Below are 13,691 nucleotides of genomic sequence, written 5' to 3' on the forward strand. Positions count from 1 at the left end.
ATGTCAAGATTCAATAGAGAGCCATGATGCTGCTCTCAGTCCAAACAAAGGTGTCACCCAAAGCATAGAGAATAATTATAAAATAGCGTAGCAAGAAACTTGGTTCTACATCCTAGTTTGTTGATTTACTGAGGCTTCACCAAGGTGCCAGAGCTGAGAGCTGCGTCATCCAAATGTTTCCCTACTCCCTCTGTTCCCCTTGTCCAGAGAAAATTTGTTTACTATATCTCTCAATAATCCAAAATATTAATATCTGGTCAAAATTGGCAATATAATGACTCCAAATGAAACAATCAAGTGAGACGGTTCCTGTGATGGTTCTGTGGACCTTCATCTAGAGTGTCTGGGTCTCAACAGAACTGAGACCTCACATCTCACTTCAGACTGGATGTGATGGTAGATTCTCATGCTGGAGGTGACTTCCTGCCATCTGAGTCTCTGTAGGGTTGAGCTAGTCCAGAGGTTCCTGTTTGATCCGTATGGGGGTGCTGCTGATGGACTGATTCCTGAGCTCACGACACAGGACATACTCGCTAAACTGGGAAGAGTCAACTCCGCCGCCGCACGACGCCTTAACGCTGAAACCCTTCTGGAATAGCCTCTCCAGAACCTGAGCAGAAGACAAGAATTTGAGGATTTAACGGCAAACGTTACTTGTTCAGTCCCATAACGCATAAGCATGCAACACAGAACACAGTAAAATAATTCCAATGCATCATTCAGTTTATCCACTTAGGCACTGATATTGCATGGAGGTGATTTGCTAACATGGAGTTGACACAGTCTGTCATCTTATTGAAACCGGGTTCACATACAACATTTTTAAGCAGTTTTAGAAAACTAACAAACATTCTCTTCTAAAACAGCTTAAAACTGTCTTAGATGTTGAATGATGAACCTGGCTTCAGTTGACCAGTCTTCTGTGTAAATGTACAGTGGTACTAGATTACTAGCTGCTCTACAAACCTACCTGGTGAAGTGAAGGTCATAATAAAAACAAATGTAACAGAGATGACCGTATCTTTGCCATATCATACCTGGACAGAGTTGAGCCTGCAGTAGCCATTGAGGGGGAAACGTATGACATGCGTGGGGTCCTGGTTCCAGCCGGCGTTGACCGAGTTACACATAACATCTCCGGTCTCGGGGAAGATCTCCTCGATGAGGACTTTCTCGCCGCTGAGGGCGATCCTCTCGCCCAGGTCAGGGGTCACGCGCACCACCAGGCATTCGCAAGGCGGCGACCTCTGACCCTCTTGCTCGGACTGCCAGCGCTCCAGCTCGCGGACCATGGGCGTTAGCTGGTAGAAACGCGCCTCCTCGTACAGCTGGGGTAAGTCCTGCAACACATGATACACACACACACATCAGACACACGCCAACTGGTGAAGGTTAATGTTTCCGGGTAAGGGCCATGCCATAACTCAGGGTACCCTCTGAGGAAACCTTACAAATACCAACATAGGTATCCTCTTGGCAGTGATAATGGCCGGGTTTCCCGAACGAGTTAAGAAGCATTTAACTCGAAAGTACTTCTTAACTCCCATGCAAAGGGTTGCTTAAGAAGGGTTCCTCAAGAAGGTCCTTTATCAGGAAACCCGGCCAATATTGTCTGGTGTGACAATATATAATAATAATAATAATAATACAGCCCGAGTGTTGGATATCCCCAGCAAATGCTCGGATGATAGGCTAGGTATTCATACAAATCGCCTACTCAATGAAGTTAACCTTTTCTGTTCGATGTTGAGAATAAAATAAGTTAATTGACTGGTAGGTTTTTGGACAGCGAATGAACAGGGTGCAAACTGCAGCATGTCATCCACTCCGCCAAGAAGGTGATTGGCTGCAACCTGCCCTCCCTTCTGGCCCTGCACAACTCCAGGACCCCGAAGCGAAACCAGGAAGCTTGCGGCCGACCCCTCCCACCCCGGCCATAATCTCTTTGTGCTACTCCCCTCAGGCAGGAGGCTGCGGTCCATCAGGACCATGTCTGCACGCAACAGAGACAGCTTCTTCCCCACGGCCATCAGCCTCATCAGGAGACACTTGCACATGACCACCCAATGTACTGTACATAGGACGCACCACATTCACATATCATGTCGCATTCACTAGACACACACACTCACATTACACTTTGCACACTCACTGTATATACACTGACCACTACATTTACCTTTTTTTTTTTTTTTTTTTTTATCTTATCTTATTTTGCACTTGTATTTTGTGTTTTGTACTGTCTTTGCACTGTCCTACCTTTGCACTGTCCCGTCTCATTCCTGCACTCAGTCCAGTGTTGTCTCAAAGTTGTTCAATTCATAGGCATTAATATGGAGTTGGTCCCCCCCTTTGCAGCAATGGTTTCCACTCTTCTGGGAAGGCGTCTTTGGGAATTCTTGCCCATTCATCCAGAAGAGCATTTGTGAGGTCAGACACAGATTTTGGACGAGAGGGCCTTGCATCACCAAGCGCAATGCCAAGCGTTGGATGGAGTGGTGTAAAGCACACCGCCACTGGACTCTGGAGCGGTGGAAATGTGTTCTGTGGAGTGAAAAATCCCACTTCTCTATCTAGCAGTCTGATGGATGAGTCTGAGTTTGGCGAATGCCAGGAGAACTTTGCCTGCTTCACTGCATTGTGTCAACTGTAAAGTTTGGTGCAGGAGGGATAATGGTCTGGGGTTGTTTTTCTGGGGTTGGCCTACGCCCCTTAGTTCCAGTGAAGGGAAATGTTAATGCTTCAACTTACCAAGATATTTTGGACAATTCTATGCTTCCAACTTTGTGGGAACAGTTTGGGGAAGGCCCTTTTCTGTTCCAGCATGACTGTGCCCCAGTGCACAAAGCAAGGTCTATAAAGGCATGGTTGGTGTGGAAGAACTTGACTGGCCCGCACAGTCTCAACCCCATCGAACACCTTTGGGATGAACAAGAATGGAGATTGCCAGCTAGGCCCTCTTGTCCAACATCAGTGTCTGACCTCACAAATGCTCTTCTGGATGAATGGGCAGAAAATCCACCAGACACACCCCAAAATCTTATAGAACACCTTCCCAGAAGACTGAAAGCAGTTATAGCTGCAAAGGGGGACCAACTCCATATTAATGCCTACGAATTTAGAATGGGGTGTCATAAAAGCTCCTGTAGGTGTAATGTGTAGGTGTCCCAATACCTTTGTCCATATAGTGTATGCACTTAATGTTGTTATATCACATAGGCCTTGAGACTTTTTAGTAGGCCTAGCCTGTGTTGAGTTATTTACATTGGGTTATTATAGCCTACATTGGATTATATTATTATAGCCTATAATTGTAAGCTATAGCCTATTGTATGAATGGCCTGTATTTATGACAAAGGCTTTCCAGCCAAAACGCGTCAGCGTTGTTACTAACTGGCCAAAATAAACAGTGAAAGAGATTTTCTGTCTGTGAGCTTTAATCAATGTGTGCTGCTCTGTCTGATCTTTTTTCAAAGACAGCCCTGGTAAATATATTTCACTTTTGAGTCCAGCATCGTACTCTACAAGTCTTTTTGAGAAGCGTGCCCTACCTCCAGCCTACTGGCCTGTAGTTACAGTATGTTTGTTTTGAATGTCCTTTTTGTTTTGATGGAACTGTACTGTTTGATGCATTTCTGTCTATTGTTTTTTTTATAGGCCTAAGAGTGCATTCCAGAGCAACACGCTCTTTTTGTGGATCATTGATTGATTGATGTACAATTTGTGGAGGCACGCACCTGAACTTGATTGTGTAGTTCCTACAGTATATAATATCCATTGTTTTGTGTTCTAATGTTGACTGCCATGGCATGATGCCTCTGTTTGAAGAAGAGAATTTGATTTAAAATAAAATAAAAGGCAGTAAAATTGAGACATGGACTCCTGAAACTGTATTCCTGCACTACCAGGCCTACTTAAAGGGGTAGTGTGCTATTTTGGACATTTAGCGCTATATGTGGTCTGTCTGCCATGAACCTTAAACGTAGAGACCATAATTTCACTGATCGTTCCAGTATTGAGCTAGCTGCAGTTTTTCTTCAGGCTCTCACTGGGGTACAATGGAAGTCAATTCGCCTTATTCACCTGGCAGCCATATTGGTCAGTCTGGGGTGCGGATGCGGCAGTGCCCATTGACTTCAATGTTAAAAGTTCACTGTAAAAACACCACTTCAAGAACCAAAATAGTCAAAATAACAGGCTGAATACACTATCAGGGTTACAAACTCATTACCAGACCTCTGCTCTGCTAGTCTGACCTCTGCTCTGCTAGTCTGACCTCTGCTCTGCTAGTCTGACCTCTGCTCTGCTGGTCTGACCTCTGCTCTGCTGGTCTGACCACAGCTCTGCTCTACTCTGCTCGGGCTGTGCCGTAGTAAAACAATTATACATCCACAGAGCTTTTGAAAGGTGCAGAATAAAAGTATTGCTATCTCCCCAAAAGATTATTGATTACGAATTAATCATTTAAAAAATTGTGATGGTCCGAAATGAATGTTGTGTTTATCTCTGTCTGAGATGTCTGAGGTTTGGTTCCCACCTTTAACAAGGGTTGTGAGCGAATAGTATGATGGTATCTCTGTGCCGGGAGTCAAAATACTAAAACCTTGAGTTTTTGTCTTTTTTTATGATTCGTCTGCAAAAAAATGTTATCTATAACACCTTTAAGTTGGCAATGCCTCTACCACTAGTAGTAGGCTATTAGCCTACAGCTAACCTTTTTGCCAATTTTTTTAGAGAACTGCACAATTGATGTAGCCGAGCTCACATTCAGTTTATCTGTTCTGTGTTATAAACCATCTAGTGCGTCAGGTTACAAGTGGCATGTCTTACAGCTATATCAATAAGACTATCCAGCACTGACCAGTGGTGTTTAGCCACATTTCCGATGTTGTCAGTTGGCCTCAGAATCTTGGAACTCAACATTCCAGAGATCTGAACCCAGCTGAGATGAGATGAGTCCAGATCTATTAATACATCCATGGTCCAGATGCTCTCAGATCGTCTGTGTCTTACTCGTCTGTGTCTTACTCACCCCGCATGCTCTATATTCTGATGCTATGCAAACACACACATAGAAGACATCAATTCATAATTAACTGTGTGTGAAAGAGAAAGAGTTTCTTTTCTCTCTCTCCTTCTACTCCTCCATACTGCTTCTGACAACAAGCAGACACAGGGCTTACAGAGCTGTTTGTCCCCGAGGCTCCACTCTGTATCAAAGGCGAGCCTCCTTAGCTCCCCTCCCTCCATAGGCTTGAAGCAAGGGATAGATGTGTTTTCTAAAAACGGGCTCTGTCCTGGAGGCACTTTAGTCATCCTGAGCAAAGCACAGAATAACAGGCAAGGCTAACTACAGGGAAGGAGATGAGAGAGATGCAATATGCACACTGACACACAAACACACTGACACAAACACACACACACACACGCACACACAAACGCACTATCACGTTCAAACACAAATACAGAATACTCATTTTAACACACATAGATTCACATATGCATACACGTGCGGACACATTCTTACACACACACACACACACACACATACACACACACACACACACACACACACACGCATACACATGCGCATACACACGTGCATACACACGCACACACATACACTCACACACACACACACACACACACACACACACACACACACACACACGCACACACACACACACTCCTAACATCAATTTAGCAAAGCACACAGTACCCCTGCTGCAAGCTATTCAGAATCGACCCCTACAGCAGCCACAGGCGTAATGGTGCACTGATTAAAGTGTCAGAAAAAGCAAGCAGCTCCTACTGGGTAACTGTGATAGGATGAAGATAACAGTGTATTTGCTGGGCAGTGAAGAATAACTTGTATGACCTCATGGTCATTTTCCATTTTTGCATAACACTACGAGCTAGTATTTATGTTTCAGTTTTTTTTCAATTGTATACAAGTATAAATAATTCATATCATTTGTGCCCTAGCTACTTCTGGTTCTTCCACACCCCACCACACCCTAACCCTAATCCAGAAATACAGTGCACCCCCTTGGACTTTAACCTATGACAAGCAGCTCTACTGCTCACTCTGTCAGTCAGTTGGTCCACAAAAATGTCCACAAACATGCTCTCCGCACATGCATGTAATGTGGTCGCAGCTATTGCAAATTTACGATCGGTCACATTTTATTGTGTTAGAACATGGAATCAAAATGTATTAATCTAGTTTTTTTGTCACTGATAAAGACAAAGTATTCTAGATAATGGCAAAGTGAGAAAAATGCGCAAAGGCAGATGTGCAAAGCTGACTTACCCAAACAGATTCACAGCTGTAATGGCTGCCAAAACAGAGGGTGGTGGTGGCGTGGGGGGGGCAATTCATTTTCTGTTTTTTTTACTTAAATTACTTATTTGAGGAAACTGTTTTTTATTCACTTTGTGTTTATCAGTGACAAAAAAAAGATAAATCCTGTCCATTTTTATTCCATGTGGTAACACAATTAAATGTGAAAAGGTCCAAAGGGGGTAGGACACTCTTTATAGGTGCTGTTAGATTAGCACTGACAGCACTCACATACACTCACTGTTACGTTTGGAGTGCTGACGTTTTGAGGAAGCATAGTCCTCTTTAAGGTGAGGCCACACAGACAATCTGAGAGCATCTGGACTCATCTCATCTGGATGGGATACACATGTGGAAAATAACATAAGTTAATGGATTGGCAGGATTTGGGACAGAAAAGTTCCAAATCAATAGAAAACCAGATACATAAAGTGGCCTAACGTTTCTCTTTCTAACTAGCTGCTCACCATCCCCACAAACTGTTGCAATAGCCTATATGATGACCTTTGTTTCCATGCTTCCTATACATTTCTGTAAGGCTCCAGACAGTGATGCAGTGGTCGTGTGTTGCTAACTTCTCACAGTATGCAGTAGCCACTGAGATTTGATGGCTCTTTGAAGCACGTAGGCTAACCTAGCCTATAGCCTACCTAGGCCTAAATATAGGTCTCTGGGATCCCCAAAACATGTCTTTGAACATTTTTGCTGAAAATACCACTCAGATTAAGCATTCTAGCATGCCTCTATACCACCTCTGTTTCAGTCCTGTTCCGGATGTGCCATTTATGTGTCTGTAGCTTTAATGCAAATGAGATGCTGCTCACTACCCCCACTCTGTCCATGTCTCCAGAAGTTCAAACAATGCAAATGCAGCAGGACATTTCTGAATGGCTAATTACCTTTTTTTTCAGATGGGGGTCTTTTGATGTCAGAAGCTCAGACAAATCGGAACAACTGTTCAGAAATTGGCTGCCCACAATAATCTGACTGGGTCTCCTTATTTCACCATAAATGCAAATGTATGTGCACAAGCACAGAAAAAGTGAGTTATAGGTCCCCTTTAATTTTGAAACCATAACTTCAGCTAACGTCTACACTTAGCCATCTAAGATGAGATGAGTCCAAATAAGTCACCCCAGCTTTAGAGGAAGTACAACTGCTTACCGTGAAGTCTTCTGGGAGAAGTAGTTTGCAGGTCCTGAGGAAACTGAGGATATAGCGGAATATGTCTCCGTCTCTGTCAATGAAGTAGTGCTGCTTCAAGCTGTCCAGAACGATAGGCTCGGTGCCATTAAACAGACGGCTGATTCTGGAAGATGACAATGATTAGAAATGTGTCAATATATACTGCCAAAGAGAGTATCACATTTTTGTGATACTTTGGCTACTGTACATTTGTGGGTGTTTAGAAGTGTGTAAGTGGAATGCCATCAGACTCATCCAAAGTGTCTCCAAAATCAATTTAGGTTTGGCTATTTATATTAATCCACAAAAATGAATGATGAATATTATCTTCAGACTCCATGATTTAATGAGTCCATATTGTGCTGATTATGACATCTGTCCTTGGATCCCACTCAAGCAAACAGAATCTGTGGGTAATGCAATTATCTCTTTCTCTTCCTCTTAATCTCACCTTCCTCTCTCTCTCTCTCTCTCTCTCTCTCTCTCTCTACCCCCACCCTCTCTCTATCTTTCTCTCCCAGTGAATCAATGCCAAATCCCTTTCTAAAAGCCAGTGCTCATCTTTCCTCGGTGCCTGAGGTGGTCCTCCAGTCTTCCAGCAGGAGTCTCACCTCCTTGCTCCAGGCCAGCTCAGCCCTTCTCAGCTCCTCTCTCTTTGTCCTCCAAAAAGCAATTAAAATCTACTCTTCTCTCTTCTCCTCTCCTCTCCTCTCATCTCCTCTGTTCTCCTCTCTTCTCCTCTCCTCTCTTCTCCTCTTCTCTCCTCTTCTCTCTTCTCCTCTCCTCTGTTCTCCTCTCTTCTCCTCTCCTCTCTTCTCCTCTCATCTCCTCTTCTCTCATCTTCTCTCCTCTGTTCTCCTCTCTTCTCTTCTCCTCTCTTCTCCTCTCCTCTCCTCTTCTCTTCTCTTCTCTCCTCTCTTCTCTTCTCTTCTCCTCTCCTCTCCTCTCCTCTCCTCTCCTCTCCTCTCCTCTCTTCTCTTCTCCTCTCATCTCATCTCCTCTCCTCTTCTCTCCTCTCTTCTCATGCCCTGTCTCTCTATTTGCTTTCTTCTGACAGATGAGGTTCTGAAGGAAGGGGAGGTGTGGAGCAGTATGTGAAAACTACTCAGATCACTAACTGTTATATTTATCTTGTTCTCTATACCTGACTAATCATTCTGGTCCTGCTGAACCACTATTTCCTGCAGCCTGTCTATCTCACACATGTTTCTTCATTGGTACACATTATTATGCGTAGTACACTACCATCGAGCTATCATTCTAGAGCTAAGGATGCCACCCCAGCCACCTCATACCTAGACTCGGGGTACTTGGTGAGGGTCGCCAGGCTGCTGGTGTACATGTGCCCTCCCACGTCGATGTGGACAGGGGCGTTGGACTTGGTGAGTTGGGCAGGTGATGGGATGCCCTGCGTAGCCAATGGAGAGACGGGAGATCGGCTCAGCGACATCCTAGACATGCTCCTTCCCTCCTACAAGGATTGGTGGTGATAAAGAAACAAGAGCATGTGTGAGCTGTTGAAGATGTGCAGTATTAATGTCCCTGTCCCTAAGACTAATCAGGGATCCCCACTGATACCAGAAACCTGACAACAGACCTCAGGATGGTTGTATCCACAAAAGCCTGATGTGTCAAACTACATTACATTACAGTAATTTAGCAAACGCTTTTATCCGAAGCGACTAACAATAATTGCATTTAATGTAGGAAAAGCCAATGTGCCCTGTAGACTGTAGTTTGACACACAGGCTTTTGTGGATACAACCATCCTGAGGTCTACTGTTGTCAGGTTTCTGACTGGTCCATCTAACTTGGCAAATCTAGCTCCAATGGCTAACCAAGTACACAGGTATCCATTCTTCAAAATCCAAAAGCTGGTTGATTATCATGTCAGGGCTGGTGGTAGAGGCCTCGGAGATTTGTACCTTTTTGATCACAGATAATGACAAGAACTAAACTATATGTCTAGTGAAGGTGCTGTAGTCCTGTTGGTGTTCAGATCTCACTGAAGTCCAGGCCTACCATCAGTCCAGGTCTACCGTGAGTGTGTGTGTGTGAAAATGTTTACAGGCTTCATGCTAAAAGAGCCATCACTCTATGCAGCACTGTTGTATTTCAAGTGTAGTTAAAAATTACATTAAATCATGGCTACTCATTTCAAACACATTTCTGAGTCATTCAGAGAGTTTCAGTCATAAAGCCAGATGAATGGACAGAAGCCTATTTGGGTCCAAATGAACATGCATGTTGTATAGGCTCCAGTAGTTTAGGTGCCCTCATTGAGGGAACAGAGGGCGTTCATGGCCCCAGGGCACCAGGCAAGGGCAGATTCTGAATTAATTGAGCCATCCCCCACAAAGTCTCTCAATTGTAAAGAAGTTCTTTGAACCATAAAAGGTGAACAGGAGGTGAACTTCATTCAGTTATTTTGCTGCGGGGGAAATGCCTCCAGGCTTAACACGCAAACAGACCTCAGAAATATTTCCAGGGTGTTGTCTTCCCTGTCCAAACCAGAATTCTGAAATCCAGTTTCCCTCACCCTAACTGTGGGCTATATAAAATAAAACATAGACTACATTTAAAATAAAAGATTGAGAAATATGTGGGAGAAATATGGCGGGATTCCAGGCCGTCACATCAACTTTTTACATTTTGCTTGGCTTGGGTTGATTTTTATATATAAAGTCATTCTATAGAGACACATCTATAGCTGGAGATTTGAAACCTTCATAGGCTACACCATCTGTATCATCACAGCGAGTCAAGTCAAAGTCTCTCAAACGAGCATGTACCTAGGTTATAGACACAGCTGCATAGGAACTGGCATTAGGTTATCAGCCAATGTTAACCGCGAATCATCGATCTGGGGAAAGTAAATGAAAACATTGTCAATAATTACACTAACCTACTAATGATTTTAGTTTAATAAATTCAACCCACCGTACCGTTTCAAACATTTTAGGAGATCAGTTGCAATCCGGGGAGGATTCTATTGGTCACTGTTGAAGCGTGCGTTCGTTCCCCTGTTTCGGCAAATAATGTATTAATTCAGAATCTCCAAATAGGCTACTGGCGTCTCTATATTCTCATCGAATGAAGTCCAAGATATTTGGAAACTTTGGTTGTAAATCTACGTTTATATTGGAATTTTAGAGTCGCTGTTGCGTAGCCTACTGACAGATTAGCACGATTCGCCTAAAAAAACTACATACGAAACAAGTGCGTCCTTACCTGGGAGGACACTGAAGACATAGAAATTATTATTCCTTCCAATTGTATGTCTGATTTGTGTATGTCTGTAGTGGCTCATACGTATCCGTTGTTGCCTGTTCTTTCCTGTGATATGAAGTCGTCGAGTCTCTCCACAAGAAGAACGCCAGTCCGTCTCCAAACAAGAGGAGGGCTGAAAGAATTCTTGCTCCGGGCCAAACGCCCGAAGGGTGAGGATTAGGTTACAATGGTGCAGCTTTTTCTCTCGTCTCAACTCTACTCACGAAGAAAATGCCACCCCCTGCCTTATTCCACACGTCAACTGTATTTTACCAGAACAGTGTCTTTGTAGGCTATTTCTTAAAACAAAGACTCGTCAGTAGGCTGTAGAACCAGATGGTCTAATCTTACTCGGTGTCAGAATAATACCATCATTCACTCATTTAGACTATAGTGTAGGCTTTATATAGCGACATAAGTGTGGACGACCATCCATTGAGAAGTGAAAATATCCTGGATACTGGCCTATTTTATCTGACTTCTTGGGGGGGGGGGGGTCAAAGAATAGGCTACTGTCAATAGCCTATATGCGTTAAAGCGCAGATCCGCACAGAGCATCCCTGTCCGGTAGCCCTCGCCTTTCTTCCTTCCCAATAACTCATATTTTATCACCAAACAACCCTCTGGCGTTGAAGACCAATGACGTATATCGTCATGCGTTATGCCATTGCAAAAAGCGCCCTTTCAACTGCCTCTGGCCAAATGCGCCATTTCAATTATTGCGCACTGGTAGATGGAGATGTGTGCCGCAAGGTTTTGCAGGCGGATAATTGTATTTTTCCTTTACGAACTGGGTTTGGTCTATTTTTATTGGTCCTGAGACATGTTTGAATTATGTACTATTTAACAAACCGTGTAGCCTACAATAACTCCATCACTTATCCCCGCAGACATCATTCTGCGTTCCACGTTCCAGTGCGCATAGCATTACGCAGAGAGATTCTGGAGTTTTCTTTGTAAACGTAGCTCTACATGTTATCTATCCATGGTTCGGCTCGCTAATACAACTTGTATTTTCCATTGCATTTTTCCATTGCATGCCCGTTTGTTGAGCTCACACATAGTCAGAAAACAAATAGGGTTTACGATTTATCTACCATTACTCGACCAATTTATTACATCAGGCACTTGGTTTGGATAAGACATATTGCTTCGTTAATATGTTCTCAATCAATTTTAGATTAATGTCCGCCTTCCCTTCATCAGTGGAGTCAAGAAAGGAAAGGGGCGATGCACTCAACGTCTGTTACCAGACTCAGTGTTAAAATATCTTCCATTTGTTTTTGCCCTGGGCTGAGGCTGTGCATGTGTCTTCCTCTGCTGCAAACCAACAGAATTACTTTTTTTCCCTAATTAAAGAAACCCTGCAGTTAGTTCAATTAGATGGAGTATGTGAAAGATGTTGTGAATTTAAAGATTTAAATAGCTTATAAAGTCACCCAAGGCACTCAGAGTTAATTTCCTTAATTTATGAATTTTCCGTGGAGTGCGCGAGGGAAGCAGCGAGCAGCACCTCAGTAGCGGCTATATGTTTAACCAGTTGATCTTCAAACATGAATGTGATCCGACTGATGTTTTAACCAACAGTGATGATGGGTCAAATGTAGCTTTTAGCTTAGGCCACAAGATATCCTTAGCTGGCTTTGATGGGGAATTTCCTTCTCCAGGATAACATTAAACCCTTATGAATTATGCACGCATGATGATAATAATAATAATAATAATAATAATAATAATAATTGTATAATTAGATAAGGTTATTTCATGAACTATGTAATACAGGGTAATACATATGGTACATTGCTAAATGAATAGAATCTTGTAAGCCCAGGCAGGCCAGGAATCTGAAAGATCTGACACTTCAATAAATACTAATCATTATATCCCTTTCTGTCTTAAATCCCACTGGCCCAGCCATATGAATACAGACATTATGGACACGTGTCTATGGGACATAAAGTATTTGGATACATCCTCTTCAACCCAGTGTGCCTTCGACACAGATACATGGCGCAGGGAATTACTCCCCCCACACTTCCACTCCTCACAGCACTCCGACACCGCGCCTGGGGGGCCAAGACACAAAGAGGAGAGGGGGAGGAAGAAAGATGCCCCCCAGACAAGGACAGGGAGACATGATGACTGTACACATGAAAAGGTGATAGACACTCCTCTGCACTGTGTGTGCACCGGAGGGCTTTTAAACATGAGGCTGTGGATCAGGTTGGACTATGCTGGATCTAGATGTAACCTCCTAGTCGAGGACACATTTTCAATGTCACACTTTTCTTAATGTCAGAAAGGATTCAATGACATAGTGGTATTTTATTTGTTAGTAAAGGCTTCTTAAAACTTTTATTCTTATGACAACATTACTTGAAAACCAACATAAAAGAACATTTCAAATGGCAGTGTTAAGGCTAAGGGATTATTAAGTAGTTTTGTAGACTTCTGCATATTAAATAAAAAAAGAATTGCACTTTCACTCTACCTTCATTCATATTATGACATTGCCATTATTATATCTTCATATCATCATATCTTGCCAGCCTAAATGATCTTGAATATTCAAAAGTGCAAAACAATAGAAGGCCCATTTGCTATGGTCATAATGTAGGCTTACTGTATGGAGGAATCACTATGGGAACCAAAAGTAATGCGGTCTACTGATCTCTCCTTCCACACATTGATGTATAGCTGCACACCACACTGAATCAATGCTTCTGCACTGAAAGTACACTGCAAAACAAATCCCCAAGAAGGTAATTTATAGTTGTTACCAATGGAATATAAAGCAGTTGCAGTTATTCTTCTTCATCAGTGTGACTATGCAAATTGTTGAAACCAGCCTCTTTTCATGTTCCGGCATGTAATCTTCTTGACTGATCTATAG

The 13,691-nt window shown here is 43.0% G+C and overlaps 1 protein-coding gene across 2 annotated transcripts; it reads right to left on the bottom strand.

Annotated features, from left to right (window-relative positions):
- Positions 1-451: 451 nt before the first annotated feature.
- Positions 452-10,768, bottom strand: LOC311319848 (BTB/POZ domain-containing protein kctd15-like; the record flags this gene model as incomplete). 2 transcript variants are annotated; one of them, XM_084451470.1, is made up of 5 exons in its annotated part: positions 452-610; positions 1,038-1,340; positions 7,508-7,652; positions 8,824-8,999; positions 10,760-10,768. In XM_084451470.1, the coding sequence occupies 4 exons, from the start codon at positions 8,985-8,987 to the stop codon at positions 452-454; spliced, it is 771 nt and encodes a 256-aa protein (XP_084307596.1). The 2 variants fall into 2 exon arrangements, with proteins under 2 accessions (XP_084307596.1, XP_084307595.1); XM_084451469.1 differs by lacking the exon at positions 10,760-10,768 and adding an exon at positions 10,474-10,485.
- Positions 10,769-13,691: the final 2,923 nt, after the last annotated feature.

This window comes from Borostomias antarcticus, assembly GCF_949987555.1.
Source record: "Borostomias antarcticus genome assembly, chromosome: 16".
In the NCBI taxonomy this organism is placed as follows: domain Eukaryota; kingdom Metazoa; phylum Chordata; class Actinopteri; order Stomiiformes; family Stomiidae; genus Borostomias; species Borostomias antarcticus.